Source organism: Haliaeetus leucocephalus, unplaced genomic scaffold, assembly GCF_000737465.1.
Source record: "Haliaeetus leucocephalus isolate CR32 unplaced genomic scaffold, Haliaeetus_leucocephalus-4.0 Scaffold251, whole genome shotgun sequence".
Taxonomy (NCBI): domain Eukaryota; kingdom Metazoa; phylum Chordata; class Aves; order Accipitriformes; family Accipitridae; genus Haliaeetus; species Haliaeetus leucocephalus.
Window position 1 is genome coordinate 2,066,230 of NW_010972687.1, and position 18,886 is coordinate 2,085,115.

General features: G+C 38.2%; 1 protein-coding gene across 1 annotated transcript in view; it reads left to right on the forward strand.

The window, feature by feature from the left end:
* TMEM2 (transmembrane protein 2) overlaps positions 1-18,886 on the forward strand; it is a 50,718-nt gene that overhangs the window by 20,616 nt on the left and 11,216 nt on the right. The window contains exons 5-15 of the mRNA XM_010568604.1: positions 1,811-1,980; positions 3,255-3,443; positions 6,360-6,529; positions 9,080-9,289; positions 9,675-9,880; positions 10,461-10,530; positions 13,237-13,365; positions 15,038-15,126; positions 17,053-17,184; positions 17,674-17,709; positions 18,417-18,572. Coding sequence (XP_010566906.1) covers positions 1,811-1,980; positions 3,255-3,443; positions 6,360-6,529; positions 9,080-9,289; positions 9,675-9,880; positions 10,461-10,530; positions 13,237-13,365; positions 15,038-15,126; positions 17,053-17,184; positions 17,674-17,709; positions 18,417-18,572 — 1,557 coding nt within the window. The remainder of the gene's footprint in view (positions 1-1,810; positions 1,981-3,254; positions 3,444-6,359; positions 6,530-9,079; positions 9,290-9,674; positions 9,881-10,460; positions 10,531-13,236; positions 13,366-15,037; positions 15,127-17,052; positions 17,185-17,673; positions 17,710-18,416; positions 18,573-18,886) is intronic.

The window sequence follows — 18,886 nt, forward strand, 5'->3', positions numbered from 1 at the left end:
AGGGGCAGGCTGGGGCGTCAGTCAGGATGGCATGTTCTGACCTCAGTTCCCGTCAGGAGCACGTTTGTGTCAGAGGCTGTGTAAGCATGTGGTCATGGGATGGCAAGTGCTTGCAGCACTCCCTCTGAAGCAGTTTGGTCAGCAGTGCTGAGAACTGGATGTCCTGTAATAGGTCCCACCTCCTGAAAGCAGGGAAGCCTGTGTGGTGGTTGTTCAGGTCATTGGCCTGGCCTGGAGGTGTGGATTTCTCGTGTTCGTCTCTGCCCATGACCTCCATGCCGGTTTGTCTGAAATGAAGAACTTCTTCAGCTTGTGGCTGGGAAGAAGCAGCCTTTCTTCCTTCTCTGCTGAACTGATTCTTGTCTGTTTTCGTTAGTCGGTAGGGGCTCTGTGAGCACATAAAATTGTCTTGTTCTGCTGTGGAAGGCAGGCAAGAAGCTCTCCCTGAGGGCTCACTGAGGAAAAGCAGGGTTGTTTTGTTAAACCTGTAAAGCTAGTGAAGGAGACTTCAGCACGGGGGTGAATAACTCCGTTACATCCCTCTCCCCTTCTGCCTCTTTCTGCAAAACAGCATGCATTAAAGTACCTTGATATTTATTTTAAATGTTCGTCTGTGAAACGTTCAGCTTGTTTGGTGCTGCTCTTGAAAAGCTGGCCCGCTATGTACTATTCCTATGAACAGACTAACACTAAACAGTTTCAATTGGCCTTTTAATCCCAATCAGTAAGAACATCATGAGGGGACTGAAATAAAGGCAACTGGATTGAAGGTGGTTTTAATATCTGCCTTTGAATCGATCATTAGGAACAGACTACAGTCCAGCTAGCTGACACCGTTTTCATTTGGTGTGAATGATTCAACTCTAATGATGCAAAGTTGTTCGGCTTTTTAATAGATGATCTCGACTGCTTCCTTTGCACACGTAATTATGGCATTACAGAGCAGTACAGGACAGCAAAATAGTCTTGTTTTTTGAACTTGGTGGCAGCTTGCTGTGGCGTGTGGTTTGTTTTTAATTTCCAAAAACTTGGATGCATTGAGCAGAACTGTAGGAAGGGGGGAAGTACATCCAGGACAGTTCCCTGCTCTACTCCAGTGCTCAGCCAAGTAGGTGTCCAGCTGAGGGATGGCACTAGCAAGGGGGAAAAGCAAAAATCCTTGGTCTCAGCCTTCAAAAACATTGGTGATCCCTCGTGCAAAGGTTGTGTAGCGGTACGCCATTCCTTTTCTGGGCCTGAGCATCTTGAAAGATTCAAAAGGTATTGCCCATCCAGTACAGTGATCACCAGCGGCTGCTGCCGGCTGTGTCCACCCCTCCCGGCCTGATGCACGCGCGATCTCCTGGGACTCCTGACCACCGCTCTGGGACGCTGCTTGCCGCAGCGCCGTGACGGCAGCGGGCTGCGGCAGGAATGCCGGCACTGGCTCCTAGTCGTCCCCTACCCCGGTAAAGCTGCTTGGAAGTAGGATCCTGTATCGCTTCTGTTGCTCATCTCTTGCGATTTGCCTTTGGAAAAAGTGTATCTTGTTGGATATTGCACCAAAAATGTATCTGAAAGTCTTCTCTATTAAGAGGTCTTGTATTTGCCAGGTTGTATATAGGACATCCACTTATTTTAAACTACGTTTCTTTTCAATGAGGTATGCCCATTTTTCTTCTGCATTTTGAAGCTGCATTTTACAATTAATTTGGAAGAGCAGGCAAAAGAATTATTTATGACTTCTGTGCTCCTTGTCTTGTCCTTTACCTGTTTGTGAAGAATTCGTTAAGGACCATTGTATTTAAACGTTTACTTTTGTTTTTCACAGGCAAGCCTGGGCTTTTGTTGGTGTCATAGGTGGTGGAAATTCTTCCTGTAACGAATCAGTGAGAAACTATGAAAATCACAGCACTGGTGGGAAAGCTCTTGCTCAGAAAGAGTTTTTCACAGTGGATGGTCAGAAGTTTGTTGTGAGAGCTTACAGTGAATGGAATGATGGTAGGGAAGCATTTTGTAAAACGTGCAGTTGGGGAAGAAGTAAAAAATATTGTATATGCTTTTTTTTCCACTAGAACTGTTGGTTGCAAATTAGATTTCTGAGTGCTGCTCCAAGTTTTTTTTGTTTTTTCTATGGATGAAGTATGAGGACACGGTTCTCTAGTACATCCTGTTTTCTCAGTCTGTTTGTATACAGTATGTGAACAGCATAACCCTGAGAGTTTTCATTTTTAGTATATTTAGACAGAGATAAGGGGTCTTACAAAAGGCTGAAACAGACTTTTTCCTTTTCTATTAGTAATTTGTCAGTTGTGTATTTTAAATCTAAGCATCCAAGATGGTGGTTATGATCCTAAAAAGAAAGCTTGGTAGAAGCTAAGAGAAATGTCTTATTCTTGTTACAATCTTCTGTTGATGTTTGATGCCAAACTTTAGGCAGCTTTTCTCATACCAAGTTGAATCTGTGGTATAAAGAGCCTGGAAGACCTACCACTTGTTTGCTTTTATCCTTTATTTGTTTTTATATTTAAGGTATCTTTGATCTGAGTTTTGCTTTTTTTGCCCAGTCAACTTTTTCTGTTCGTAGAATTACTAAGCGATATTGTATTTGCCTCAGAAGAATTTTTTTTAAGGCAGTTGGATATTTATTTATTGAGCTATTTGATACTACTCCTTTACGGTTCATTACAGCCCATGAAAGTGTATAGACTTATTTTTAAAAAAAAATTCCACCCAAATAATCTTTTACTTGCTGGTACTGTAGAGTTAGGGTCAAGAGTAAGCAAGAGTTGCTGAACTTGTGCAAATCCATCACAAGGCAGTGAAATAGCATATGTGTGTGTAGTTTAGCCTGCCAAAGTGTTTTTTTAGTTGTGAATAAAAAGGAAAGTCCCCCTGCTTTGTTTTGCCAGGTCCTTGATAGCATCTGTAGAGTTTTAAATGGTGGAAAAATGTCACTTGAAACAAGTAGAGGTAGCTGAACCTACAAATTGTTGCCATATGATATTAGGGTTTTTTTTAAAAAAAATGCATAAATTTTTTTTCCTGTCACTGTTAGTTCCATCTTTTCCATTTGTTTCATTTGAGATCCACCAAATAAGCAAGCCGTAATGGTATCTCACCCTGGCAAGTTTCAGAGCAGAATTGTACTTTAGAGGGCTTTGGAGCTTGTGAAATCTCATACATTTCTTATTTGTATCTTCTTGGAGATAGTTTCATATAAAGGCGATTATAATCTTATATTGTGTTTACTTTTTTTTTTTTGTTTAAATTAGGTGTCCCAATTTCAGGCTTCCAGGTAGAAGCAGTAGGTGGAGTCACACTGAATCTTCTGGACGATGTTAGTAGTTGGGAGCCTGGAGACCGGATTGTGGTCGCGAGCACAGACTATTCAATGTATCAGACAGAGGAATTCACCCTCCTTCCCTGCCCAGAGTGTACCAAGCATCAGGTCAAAGTCAGAGGTATGAGAGCAGTCAACACTTGAAGAATTTGTGTGAAATACGTATACACAGTAGTACACCCTGGACAGTACCTTTCCATGGGAGCAGTAAAGAACAGCCTGTTCACCCATCTCTGTATTGCTTTGTTGTCGTATACAGGAATGTGTGCTTCTCTTTGCTATAAAATTGCTTTGTGTAATGTCAGGTCTGCCTCACAGCTTACCATCCTGACTTTCGTTTCTCCTTTCTTCCCAGGCTTATTGAATGCTTTTGTTTTTTTCCAAGAGGATTATGCTTGTTCTTTCTTGGCTCCTTTCTGTCTTTTCACTAGTTCTCTTTATACGTGCTTGAATGGCTGTTGTGGTCATTACCATTTCTTTTTCCTTTAGTGCCCTTTCCATCTTTTGAAGTGTTATCGTTATAACTTTTGCTGTTGTTATTAAAAAAAGGAGAAACGAAAAAAAAAGTGTGATGAAAAAAGAAAATGGCAATCTTTGAACCTGTCTCTTTTTTTTTTTTTCCCTTTTCCTCAGTTCCCCCTCCACCCCCCACCAGCAAAATGGTTATGAAATAAGTGGCACTTTCAAGCATCTGCTCACACAGGATATCCCTGAGTAGTTGCAATCTGTTTTTCCTTTGGGCGTTATGTGCGCAAAATGGTCATGCGTGTTGTTGTCCATTTCCTTTTTTTATTATCTGAGTCATTCTGCTTGACTTCACAAGAGCCTCCCGTGGGACTGGCTCCCTGGTTCTGCCGGCGTCTGTTTTCTTTCTGCCGCTCTGTGCCAGCACCTGCCTGCCTGGTGGTCCATCAGCCTCAGACCCTGAGCTTCCCCTCTCACTCCCTTCTGGTGGGCTGCAGCGTCCGTTTGTAGCACAACCTAACTAGTGTTATTTTGCAGTGTTTGCAGCAGCTGATTGGTGCTCTTGAGGATCTGGGTTTGTGCCATTCACCTCTGTACTATGTATGCGACTTCCTCTTCTTCAAACCACTCTTCTCTTTCTCCGTTCTCAGAAGTTTTCTGTGAACGCCCTCAAACTTTCCTGTTCCCCCGTGTCTTGACTGCCAGTTTGTACGTCCACTTTGCAGTGCAGTTTGCATCCCACAGCATTCGTTAGCGTGGGTCAGATATGTTTTACTGCATTGTGAAGTCCCAGTTACGGAAAAAGTGTATCTCAGTTCACCTTATTATACATCAGAGAATACCAAGGTGGGTGAAGCTGCACTTAGTGCTGTTGAGCATGACACTTCCTGGGCTTTGTTCTTAAATGTCTCATGTTATGTATGTTACTGAGCACAGTATTTCAAAGAGCAAGCTTAATGTGAAGGCTGCAGTATGAAGTTTAAGAAGTTTTTTGTCACCACTGAATAGTGTATGTGCAAGCTCTGTTTCACCTCGGAAATCATGTACTGTGAAAAAGCAGCTCTTTTTAAAGGATTTAAAAAAAAATCTTTATTTACAATATGGCATAGAATACAGAATCTTGGCTTTTTTTTTTTTTTTTTTGAAAATCAATGCCATCTGAACTATATAGATATATATATATATATCTTCTAAAGATGTTGAAGGAGATGAACTGGCTCATTTTGTTGTTGTTTTTTCCTACCCCCAGTATCAAGTTTCTTTTGTCAAAGTAACAGATACTGTTTAAAAAATCCCCAAACCACCCTATATACTTGTTCCACAAAGAATGAATTTTCTGTGGAATGGCAAACTTGACATGCTGAAGAACTCACCATCTTTTGAAATTATTTCTTGTATTTTTTTGCTAGGTTTTTAGCTGTTTTGGCCCCTTGTAGTAGGAAAACTAGAAAGTATTGTTTAATAGGAGGCCTAGTTGTTCTTCTTCACTTGATCTGTGCATGCTAGTCAAATATAGGAAAAAACTATAAGTAAGCCTTTAAGCAGAGGAGCCCAGTACCATTTACAGATATCTGTTGTCTTTTTAAATCCTCAACAGCAGGTACAGAGTTAATACCAGTCTTGGTTCTGCTTCATATTGTGGTAATGACCAGTTTAGGCTTGTATCCTTTTGTAAGCTTTGAAGGGACAGTCATAGTCTGTATTCAGGGAATCAATAAATTGGGGGGAAGGGGGAAGAGGGGAAAAAATATTTTCAAAAAATAAGTGCATTAATACATTTTTTTTTAAGGTTTACAGGACCAGATAATTTTCTCAGTTTGTACAGACAAATAAGAAATTGATTGTTTCTTTGGAAGAACTGTGTAAAAACAGAGTATCTTGTTTTCCCTAATTTTAGTTTATGCGTCTTCAGAATAGCTATCTGGGAAACAACAAATTTAGTTAGGAAAGGAAATCCTTTTTTCTTTCAGAGGGGGATGAATACAGTATTTTCTAAAAGTGTTTTGGCCTCATTTTCAGTTCTAATTTTTCTTCAGAACAGATCAAGCAGCCAGCGTCTTTTTGCTTTTAAAGCAAATCTGCATCTATGTTTCATTAAAAGTTTTCTACATACATTGGATTAATGTAAACTTTCCTTTCTTCTTTATCCATTCTGTTCACAGACTATTGGACTGAAATAAGATGCACCTGCAAATAAAATGTTGGGATTTGTTTAGGACTAGTTGTCTTACAAAAATGATAAATATGTAGACAGCACTTTGTTTTAGAAGGAAACGTGGAGTAGCATGCTTGACTCATCATCCTGCAAGATGCTTAACTATCACTTGAGTCAGCCGCAGTCTACAAGGGGGGAATTTTCTTGGTGTTAGCTGGGTTAATGTTTATTATCTAACAATTGCCTGCTTTTTGTGTGCCTTGGCATAAGAAAAGCTAAAAGCTTACAGCATGTTAAGGTATCAGAATGCATGGGTTTTGTTGCTACAATTAGTTTGCTTCTATAAAATAAGTTGACTTTGATTTTAATCAATAAAAACTTTTTTTTTTCTTTCTCCTCCCCTTCAAAACTGGACAGAAAATCCTCAGTTTCCTCATGTAGGAGAAGTTATTGATGGAGTGGACATGAGGGCAGAAGTCGGAGTTCTTACGAGGAACATCTTAATCAAGGGGGAGACAGAAAATACCTGCTATCGTGAAAAGGAGTGTCAGTTCTTCAATTATGATACATTTGGTGGACATATCAAGGTCTGAAAAACATTTTAAAGTAGCTTTCTGTCATGTAGAAGCATACTGAGGACAAAAAGATTAATGCTAAACTTGGAGGGATTTGAAAACTTAAAGAATGTCAATTCATACAGTTGCTTTGCGTGGAAATGACTTCGTTCTTGTCTTTCCCGCAATTAGATTTAACTCATCAAGACTTAGTCTGCAGAATTGGAGGAAGGGATATCGATGCCTGAAATGTTATAGAAGTATCCAGCACACAATGCAATGTTGTATGGCAGAGATTAAACCTTACAAGTGACGTCCATGTATGTGTATCCTGTAATATTACAGAATAAAGTTTGATCTCCCTTTTCTCTGTCTTCCCTCCTTTCACTGCCTTTCTCCCTTCCCAAGTGATAAGTATTGAATCCTAGAGATCTGCCTCATCTGAAAATGGGCACTAGAGAGGCATGGAGAGGAAAGAAACTGAGCTGGACCATGGTGGTTTTTTTTTTTTTTTTTTTTTAAATTTGAAAGCACTAAGATGATGTAGAGGAAACTGCTTCTAATTTCTTGTATTACCATAAATATAAAGAAAGCTGAGGGAAAGTAATATTATAGAAACTAATATTTAAACTCGTATTCACTTACGTTTTTACAAGAAAGGATTGAACAGCAGTGTATCAGCTCTTCACTGCTGCTGCAGAAGTTTGAGGCCTTGTATTTTAAATGCAAATGTATTTGTGCTCATTATGTGCTGATCACAGTTTAAGTCTCTCTTTCTAGTATATTTGGATGCAGATTTTAATTTTACAGTAGTGAATATAATGGTGGGAAAGAATATATGCCCTTTCCCTGCTGTGTGGCAGCTTTTGTTTTGTGGAAGAGAAGTAGGTGGGCTCAAGATACTCTTTTGTGTTTAAGATAATGTAATGAAAGAAGATAATGACAAGCTGTGAATCTTGCAAAGCGTGATCTTGATTGCCACAATAGCGCAAATACAGCAGACCCCTCAGATGTCTGGAAGATATAACAGAAAACAAACATTTTGAGTCATCAAAGTTGTTAAACTGTTCCCAGGAGACTGTTCAGAGTAGCTGTGTCTGCTGCCAAACCTAGACTTCAGCGCTAAAACCATTTTCAGCTTATGTTAATCTTGCGTGCTCAAGCAGAGGGAGCCTAGGCACTAGCAAATATTAATGGCCTCAGGGGTTTTGATCATCCTGGATTTTCTACTGGTCACTGGGACAGTAGCATAAAGGAGGCTTAGTGGCAGTGGGGAGAGGTGTTAGTTTGTATTTTTGTGACTGCATTGGTGCTTTCAAATGTTAAGAGTTGGAGATCTCAGGGATGCCTGGTTTTGGCCATCCCACTGTATTTTAGGCATACAAATCTTAGGGGTGCAATTAGAGGAGGGGAAAAAAAAGTTCATATTACTAATTTCCCTAGAGGACAAAGTACATAATGAAAATGGTTATTTTGATAAATACACAGTACAGGTAAGTTAATGAAATAACAAAAAAGGTTTTTTTCTCAGCTTAGCTCCTCACAGTTTAGGTGTTGCACTTGCTTTCCGTTTTCATAGCAGGTTAGGTGGAAAAAAAATGCTTCTGCTTTTGTGTGATACTGGTACAGCCCCATGATGTTTTTACTTTGTATTAAGTAGTATTACTGTGAAGTTACATGATTCTGAAGACAGTTTCATATCTTCCTAAATAAAGAAGTTCCTCTGGAGTGCTGTGTCCCGTTTTGGATTCCCATTGCAAAGATGTAAATGCACTGGGGTGTGCCCAGTGGAGGTGGTGTGTGGGAGTATGTGATGATGAGTGAGGAGGAGCTGAGAGAAGATGACTTGTTTGGTGTGGGGAAGGTGAAGAGGCAAGATTTTGTTGCTGTCTTCAGGCACTGGGGAGGGTTCAGAGAAGCCAGAGCAATTCTTGGATGTGCATGGTGATAGGACAAGAGGCAATGGGACCAAGCTTCAACAAGGCAAATTCTGCTTAGATGCCAGGAAAATGAAAGGGAAGAACCAATAGACATTACATGAGCATCTCTGTGGCTGGTGATATTCCTCGGGCAACATGCTGAGCAGCTGTCTTTAAGCTGACCCTGTGCTGAGCTGGCAATTGGACCAGCTGTCTCAACAGGTTACTTTGAATCTGTATTATTCTGTGATTTTTATTCAACTAAGCCTGTCCCAGGTGGGCTGCACTGGTACATCTTCAGTATAGATGGGCCGTGACGTAGGTGACTTCTGTTTATTTGGACAGTACATGGTTATATGTAAAGAATATTTAACATGCCAGCTGGTAAAGACCAAACAGTAAAGTGTGGGAACGTGTCTAATGAAAATTGCTTTGGTTTAGCTACATGGAGATTTAGCTTTTACACTTACTTATGGATACTGTTTTGTAAGGCAGGATATAGAGCAAAACATTAACAATTGTTCTAACTTGTACAGTTACCATAGGCCAACACAGTAAATCTAACTTCTGTACCTCTGGTATAGATGATATATTAACTTAGATTTCCATTGGTTAAAAAACAAATAGTTCATTATCATTCTGAACTTCTCATAATATTTTTCAGATTTTGAAGAACTTTACATCTGTTCATCTCTCCTATGTGGAATTGAAGCAAATGGGCCAGCAGCAGATTGGAAGTTACCCTGTTCACTTTCACCTTTGTGGGGATGTGGATGAAAAAGGAGGTTATAGTTTTAAGACTTACCTGGAAGGGCTTTCCATTCATCACTGTTATTCCAGATGTGTGACTGTTCATGGAACTAATGGCTTGCTGGTAGGTCCAAAGAGAGTAAAACATACCATGTTGAAATAAATGTTATAAAGAGCATTTAGAGCAAAAACAGTCTTCTCCCTTCTTCAAGTTTAATGCCTAGCAGTGTTTTTTCATTGCAAGAAATAAATGAACAAGTGCAAACAGTAACTTATTTTTAACAGATCTCACCATTCTGTTTTTGCAGAATCTTCCAGGCAGCTAAGCTCTCCAGACATAGTAGTGTGTTTGTAAGGGATAAATAAAACTGTATGCTTGAATCAACTAAACTGCTGATACTGAAGCTTCACTCTGCAGCTGTGCCAAGACAGTAAAACTAGATTGTACTTGTCAAATAAATCTCAGTAAATGCTATTGCTACTGACATAATGAACTTGTATTTCTGCAGATAAAGGACACCATTGGCTATGACACACTAGGTCACTGTTTCTTCACAGAAGATGGCATCGAGCAGAGGAATACTTTGTTCCACAACCTTGGGCTAGTCACGAAACCAGGCACTCTTCTTCCTACAGATAGAAACAGCAGCATGTGTATTGGTATTAGGGATAAAGTGTATGGAAGTTATGTCCCAGTGCCAGCAACAGACTGCATGTGAGTGTTTCATGGTGAAAAAGTAAAACCAAACCAGCTGCAGCAGTTAAACTGCTTATGTTCTCTTGACAGTACACAGATGGGAACATTTTTATGTATAATTTAATAAATGCAGACACCTTAAATGTAGTTCACATAGTAGTGGTATTAAAAAAAAAAAAAGAGTTAGTGTTTAGTCTTTTACTAAAGACAAAAAATAAGTTGTTTTGTAGGAAGATTGTTGTTTCTTGTGGTACTTTTTTTAAGGCCGCATCTTTACTTCTCTGTAAAGGCATGCACATTCTCAAATTGTCACTGCTAGTTTTTCTGCATACTACTGATCTTTTGTAGAAGCTTATTAAAACAGTTTATCATTGCATGGAGTATGTGAACAACATTAAATAAAATACTGTGCATTGAACTAAAAAAAGAAGCATTTTTGACTTCTAAATGTGGAGAGGGTTGTGATTTTTATTTCATATGTGAAGTAGTGACTTCAGACATCAATTTAGCTTTTTCTCATTTGCTTGTTATGAAGGGGAGATATTTCTGTAGGTGCTAGAGCTTTTCCATAATAACTTCTTTCTGAATAATGTTTCAGGGCAGTTTCGACATTCTGGATTTCTCATCCCAACAATCATCTTATAAATAATGCAGCAGCAGGTTCACAGGTGAGGTGTATGGAGGTAATTCAACACAAACCATTCATGCCACTGGTATTTGTAAAATCTGTAACATTTACACTGCCAAAAATACATACTTTTTTCTTTGCTATATATGAATATGTTCTTTTGGCAGCATGTTGGCATTACAAGTGCAGGGTTTGTCTAGGTGTGCATTTAAGAGATGCCAAAAATCTTTGTTCTGGCTGGAACAGAGGAGATCTCTTCCTCTTTATAGTTAATAGACCTGACAACAATGTGTGTATGTAGAAATAAATTCTTTTTTTTTCCAAAGAACTAGTGCATTTCATATTAAAGCTTTTGTATTTTCTGTAGGTTGTCATGAGTTTCCTGTGTACTGCTTTGCAAAATTTGTCTTCATAGCTGTAGTCATAGGAATGAAAAATTACTACAAAAAATGTTCATTGTATAAGAAACTACTAAAACACTTTTATTGTCAGTAGTTAGTCATTTGCTTCCTATCAGTTACTGCTGATATTTTTTTTTTTTTTACTTTATGTGAACCTTGTATTAGTGCAAATCTCTTGTCAAACAGCTGCTTGCGAAGTAAAGCTGAACTACTCAGTACGTGTTGTGGAGGAGGGGGCTGGAGTCTGTTCTACATTGGATGAGAGGCTGAGATGTGCGTGGTTTTGAGTGGATTTTTCTGAAGAGATCAGTGGAAATGGGAAACAGGAAAGATTTTTGTTGTTGTTGCAAAGGCTCCAGTGCTGGAAGTAGAATATGAGTGTGTGTCAGTGTATTCTTAGGCACATAATAAACTGTTATTAATAGACCAGTATTCAAAATATTTAAATGGGTTGAAATATCTAGAGTATAAAAAAAAATCAGAAAATTTTGTTCTGCCTTTTGTGTGGTCTGACTTTTTTTTTTTTGACAAAGTTTTCTAGCTGACTGCCTACTGCTAGGAAGGGTCTGGACACAGTTATCAAACCAATTCTTCTCTTCCCAATGCAATGTCTTTCCATTTTGCCTGCTTTATATAATACTCCTTTACCTTGTTTTAGCATTGCAGGCTAAGTTAAAGGAAACAGATTCCTTGATCTGGTGTTTAAAACCTGCAAGGTCTCTTTCTGCCTCTGTAGTGTATCCCAGTAAATGACACTTCATTCTGTTACTGGAATGTGCATGGTCAGAGCAAACATTTGTGCATGTTATGAAGTTTTGCCACTTTGATACACCCCCCTTGCATGCATGTGAACACATCAGTATAAAGGGACTACAGCTTACTATGTTTCAGAAGGATAATACTTCAACTGTGTTGATACAAACTCTGCACTGTAGAGCTTTTGCTGGTATATACTATAACAATTAATAAGCAAATAAAGTAATTCCATTCCCCCCCCCTCCTTCATTACACAATGAAGCCTTTTGTAAGGGTGTATCAAGCAATAGATGTTTCTTTTGTTTGAGCTGTATATGAGAAGGGGGAAAAACCTTTTTCATTTTTCTGAATGCTTGCAAGTGCTTAAGGAGCTTTTAAGTTTATTAAACTTTTTTCCATGCATCAGGATGTGTTTTGGCTAAAAATTACTTGAGTCTGCCAAGCAGAGAGCTGTATTTAATTATATGTGAAGTAAGATTTTGGTATTTTTATTAATGGAACATCCACATTTGCTTTGGAATTGTTAATCACCAGAAATGTCAAAGTGTGTCATCATTACGGATGGGAATATGTTACTGAGAAGCAGAATTTCCAGGACTGTTTGGAAAATGAGTATGTTCTCAGAATGAAATGCATGAAATCTTTTAAGCCAGAGTGAACTGGCTTTATCCACGTTTCTTGAACAGGAGGATGATGACTATTTTTCATGAGATGGAACACTCAGTATGCAGTGTTTCTTTAGCTACTGTTTAACCCTTTAATGTGCCTTATGCAATGATTTTTTATTTATTTATTTATTTTACAGACACACAGAGCATGTGGTCAGGCAAAATTTTTCACATTTGTAGGTATCTGCTATGCAGGTGCTGTCATAGTGCCACCTCTTGTGAACCCCGATGTGGTTGAAAGGGGAACTTTTGGGGGTATCATTTAGCAGATAAATCCAGCTTCTTTAAGAGGAGGGTTGTTGAAGAAGTGGAGAAAATGAACAGATGCTGAAATTATTACTGCATATTATTGGCACAGTGCTCTGAACTGGCCAGATTTCTTGGTGTGCTTTTTTCCCTTCTGAAAGCTCTTGTGGGTTTTTTGGCTGTGTCATTAAATTCTGATGTGAGCAGAGATGAACAAACCTTAGTCAGACTGTAAGAGTAAGGAGGAGAGGAAGGGTTTTGAGTATTTTACTGTAAATGACATGATCAAAGGAAAATGCAGTGTGTGTGATGAAATATAACTGAAATGCAAAAATTATATTAACTCTGACACTTTTCAGGTTTGAAATATTAGAGGATCTTATATGTGTGGTATTACATGGCTTCACTGAGAAGGAAAACACTTTTTAGTGTATATTATTAACTAGAATATAGCCTTATTTGCAAACTTCTACTTTCTCACTGGGCAGTTATTTGGAGACTTTATTTTGAAAAATGTATTTCATTGTGCACGGTTGGTTTGGGCTGTGTTCTTACTCACTTTCTTAAAATATCCAAGTTCCACTTAGCATACACTTACGTTGTGATTAGATACATGAGCACTGATGGTAGTATCAGACACACTTATAAGTAATGTCATTCTCTCCTTACTTGCAGGATGCTGGGATATGGTATTTGTTCCACAGGGTTGCTACAGGAGATTCTCATAGTTTAGCCATTGAAACCAAGTCAGAGCTTACACCCCTAGGAATCTTCTATAATAACAGGGTTCATTCTAATTTTAAGGTAAGGTATTATCCGAGTAAAAAAACCTGAAGTTCTTTATTTGTAACTATTCTATTTTAGGACTTGTCTGTTTACATTTTAAGCTGGTTAGGTGATGGATTCATGCTGTGTTTGAACTGCGTGATTCTATGTAGGTATTGTAGAATGGTCTATAATCAGCATGTGTATAGTTTCTTGCTACATTTTGAGTATTCACTGTGTTCAATATCCTCATAAGGCATAAACAACTAAAATCAATTAATACTTCTAGTGAAATACATTTTCTCAGAAGCAGCATTTCACATGCTACTCTTTTACTGCTGGCATTGTTTTATACTCTGAAGAAAGCCGAGCCTTGAAGCATCAAGTTTATTACAGTTGTGATTCATGTAATAGCTTCCTCGAGTAGTTGTGACTTGTTTTCCTGAGTCTCTAAGGTACAGTAACTCAGGTGTTTGCACATGGTGGCACAGTCTCTGCTAGAGATTAAGCTTCCAGGTTGCCTTCAGGAGCCCCGCCATTGGCAGCAGGTTTTTTTGTTAGAGGCTTCTCACCCTAGATGCAGGCGTTCAGTATTGTTTGTTAATGTGACTTTATCTTTTCCACATTCAGCTAAGTGAAATTAAGTCCTTAAATTAATGATTTAATTTGAAATCTAGCTGCTTGGTGTCTTTCTGTAAGCATGTGTATGTATATGTGTGTGTGTGTGTATATAAAATACAGTGACATTTACAGAGCCACTTAATAGTGATTTGTGTTTGAAATTTACCTAATAAAGTTCAGGATCACTATTGCATTTTTTTTACCATGTGAAACTGATTTTACTTGACAGTTGGGTGTCTGGGGTACCAAGAATGATGCACTGTTTTATAGAAATTGTTAGTGGTATGTTTGGAACTAGAGGACATTTGTTCAGATTGGGATTAAAACATACTGAATACAAAAGCACATTGTAAAGAAAAAAGTGTTTCAGCTGGATGGCTTGTATTACCTTTAAACAAGGGTAGCAGTTTGTGTGCTAAATTCCGTGTTAAAAGAGCAAACTCCAGTAGCAGGTCTGAGGATCTGCTCATGTAGGAGCACTCAATTGTAATCATAATTTGGATCAGAGGTGAAAGTGGCTGCAGGTATTTGTGTATGTAATTCAGACTAAATAACACAAGTGCTTCCTTCTGCTTCTGTTTTTTCATGTAAATTATTTCATACTGCATTATTGAGTTTCAAGTTGATAATTGCTTGGGCAAAACTCAGCTTCAGTGGTGAAGGTCATTTATTTTAAAGTGAAATACACAGCATTTTTCACAGTGGTATTTATTTCTTTTAATTTTTTTTCCATTTGTGAGAATATTTTGAATTCAACACAAGATTGGCTTGCAGATTTTCCAGAACAGCGTCTGGAAATAAGTGTAAAACCTCAAATAGTTAGATGTTGTGAAAGAAATTTGAAATGCACTTTAATGATTTTCCGTTACTTTTTTTTTTTAATCCTAGGCAATTCTTTTCCTCTGCCCAAATTATCATAGACAGATGCTATTTTTCCCTTAGACAATATGTCAATTAAGGCCAAACTGGAAGTTCTTACAGTTTCTAATACATTTGTTGAATGCAGTGTAAAGTTTAACTTCTAGAAATTTAATGTTTCCTCTATCTTTAGTTTTGGATAGTATGAATTTTCTTTCCTTGCTTGTTTCAGGCTGGTTTGTTCATTGATAAGGGTGTTAAAACAACTAATGCTAGCGTTGATGATCCCAGAGAATATCTTTGTTTGGACAACAATGCAAGGTAAAGGATATTGTCTTTCAAGTGAGTGAAAAATGTCAAAGTTTTGAGATAGCTCTTACATTCACGTGAGGAAAAACATTTTTAAAACAATGTAATTATTTATAAATAATAACCGAATAATAAGTACATATATATTCTTTTCCCTCATTTGTTCATCCGTTTTGGGAAAAACAGAGCATGGTGTGCCTTAAAGGAGTTGGCTGTTTCTTCTGAGCCCTTGCTTAGGGTAGTTTTCAGCCTCTTAGAAGACATCATTTTAAACATGGTCTACTGTCATGCTTGAAGCATTTTCTGGAATTGCTGCCAAAAGTAAAGTCTCACTTTAAAATCTGCTCTTCTGATTTATGACTTGGTTTTAAATAGCTGTTAGAAAAAGGCTTTTAATAGAGCTAGAGTAATACTTCCACTTGCCTTTCTTACTGCTGAGTGCTTCCTGCTGTACTTTCTAGACTTGGAGATCATAGCTCAGTGGTACAGTTTTACTGAAGGCTAGTTGCAGAAATAGTACAAACACTTTTTCTTTAGTTTACAAAGTGAGAGAAAATAACAGAGAGTCTAGGAAAATTCCAGGCTATACTGTGCCTGGTTAGTCTTGTCCTGAACTTCAAATAAAATAGGCTAAGATAGTGGTCAAATGTCAATATTGGATAACTGTATCCATCAACATTTTATTGTGACAAATAATTAAGACAGAAAATATAGTTTGTAATATTATCTTTATTTCTGATTGACCTTTGTTTAGGATGAGGATAGATAAGTGCTAGTTGCAGATGCAGAGAGGGAAGTTCCCAGTTTTGGTGATACTTGATACTTCATGCTTTGGAAAAGAACTTACTAGTTTGAAGTTTTGACAGAAAGGCCATATAAGCCTTGTGGATTACCTCAGTAATAAGAGGTGGTCAAGAGGAACATATGAGGGACAAAATGCCCTTGGGAGAACCTGTAGTGTGTTGACAGGGCATCAACACAGGATGCGAGAAACTCAGTGCATGAGATGGGGTTCCTGTTTCACAGCAGCCAAAGAAGTAACAAGGCCCTCTGTAACTACATGAAGCCACTAATCATTGTACATGGAACCAAACTGGAGGGGTTTAAATGTTAATTGAGGAGCGTGAGACTGTCAAAACCAAACATTCACCCATTCTCCCCTGGGGTAGGTAGGGCAGATCCAAATTTGAGTACAAGGTCATCAGTTTAAGGGGCATATACATCTTCACCTGCTCAAAATCCATTTTTGTAATATTTTTTTAATTTACTATTTTTTGTTTGCGATCTTGAGGGTAATCAAGTGAAAGCTTCCACTAGTCTTTAATTAGGCTGTCTAAAATAGATTCCAGCCATAACTTACCATACGAGACCATCTTGGTAGCAATGCAGAGTGTCTGGGTTGGAATAGAAAAATATCTCGGGTGTGCTCAAAGAAGGAGCACCCCACAACATCAGAAGAGTTTGAAAGATTTGAAGGAGCAGGTAGACAGACCTCCAGCCTTTTTTGTATAGTGCACATCTGCCCTGTGTATCCAAGGAGCTTTAATTCCCTCCATCAAACTTTCACATTAATGCTGCAATACAAGTAGGGAGGGAATACTTTGGGGAGGGCAAAACGAAAAAGCAAGGGGATAAAAGGAGGTGAGATGCAGCTAAAGAAACTCGGGGAGATTGAGCAAAAAGCCTGTGAGAGTTACTGGAAAACAGAAGTTTTATGTTCCTGCTTCATTATAACCTGAAAACACTTTTCAATAAATGGAGAGCTAGAGATGCACCTGGTTTTGGCTTCTGTAATTCCAAACATGAAGCAGAGTGGATTTTGCCCATCAGGTTTGACCATGAGCATTTGTCTTTCAGCCTCTCTCAGCCCAACATATAAGATACATGTAAAACAAACAGTATTCTTATATTGAGTGTTTGGGTTTTTATCTGTCCCAGGTTTCGACCTCATCAAGATGCAGACCCTGAAAAGCCCCGAGTTGCTGCCCTGATTGACAGATTAATCTCTTTCAAAAACAATGATCATGGGGCCTGGGTCAGGGGAGGGGATATCCTCATTCAAAACTCTGGGTAGGTATACAGAAGCAAACAGCTGCATGTTGTTAAGAATTTTGCCATGAAGCTTTGTTTATGAAAGTGCATTACAACAGGGTTATAAGAGAAGAGTGTTGCCTAACTCAGGGAACTTCTCAATAGCTTGAACTGTTTTCATGCCATCCTCCTACTTTAAATGAAACAAGTTTATATGTGATTAGATGAGAACCTGCCTTAAATAGCAAAAAGAAACTATGTAATAAAAAGAAGTCTAAAAGTTGGTAGAGACAGTAAATTTATACTGAGGTATCTATGGTTTCCCTGAAGTTCTCATGTTCCTGCTTAAAATACATAGAAAATTACTTGATTTTTTTTTTAACAGCAACATTAATAAGAGTTAAGTGTGTAGTGGTTCTAAATTCCATTAATAGAAAAATTCAGGCTTTCTTCAGTGCATAGCAGGATGTGCTCTTACATTGTAGGATAATCCAGAAAACATGTCTGAAGCTTTGAACTTTCTTTTAGGTTTGCAGACAATGGAATAGGTTTGACATTTGCTAGGTGAGTACTTTGTTAATCACTTCTGGGTTTTTTTTCTTGCCTAGAAGCTTAGAAAATACATATCCAACTATTAAAATTAATAGGTATACTTTCATAAGGCTTTAGTTTCATTTTTGGGCCCCTTTCTATTTCCAGTGGTGTGGATGATATTATAAAGGCTCTAGACTGACACAGCTGCTAAACCTTGCACTTTAATTCAACCTGTTCTTGGTTTACACCACAATTTGCTGCCTTTTCACCAGAAGGGTTATGTTTATCCACGTATTTTTGGCATTGTATGATTCCTTAGGCAGTTTCGATTTTCTACCTGAACAGCTGAAAGTAAGTAATGGAAAAGAAAGGGTATGAACATTTAGGGGGGGCAGAGTCTGCTTCTACTAAGAAAGAATCAAGTAATTTAAGTAGTAAGCCAAAATTGCTGCCATTTATGTTATGACAAACTGGTTCTAGGATTGCAAAAGTGGGCTGTAAAAGAAAGAGTGCTGCACTACAAAAAGAAGGAGAAAATTTAATGCTCAGCTCTTTGCTGGCATTTCGAACAGCCTATAATACTGTTAATGGTTAAACTTATTGTTCTATGTATTGTAAATGAAGTATAGACTGCTCTGCTTTAGGAGGACTGTTACAGAAGTAAATGTAGGACTATGCCTTGGTGTCTTGGCTGGAGAGTCTTGGCTAAAAGCTTATCTCTGACATTGCTTTGATAGTGATGGGAGCTTCCCAAATGATGAAGGTGCCAGCCAGGAAGTATCCGAGTCACTGTTCATAGGTGAGAGCAAGAATTATGGGTTTCCAGGTGGCCAAAATAAATATGCGGGAACTGGAGGAATAGACAACAAGGCGCGTACTCTGCCTAGAAATCGGTAAGTATGTTATGACTGAAAGAAGTAGAGATGATACAAGAAAAATGTTCTCTGTATCAGATGTAAACACTCTTCTTGCTTCAGCTGTGAGAGATTAGGACTCTATTGAAGGTGATGCTCTTTTTCTTTTTAACACTGTGTGTGAAGCTGTGTCACTCACCTTTTGGTGCATCAGTTTTCATCTGATGCTACCACAGGTCACTTCTGTAGAGGTTTAAGTTATCCTACTTTAATGAAACCTTAGTCTTAAACAACATTTGGGCCTGAAGGAAAAAGAAAAAGCTTTCAGGTGAAGGATTTCAGGCGTCACTTTA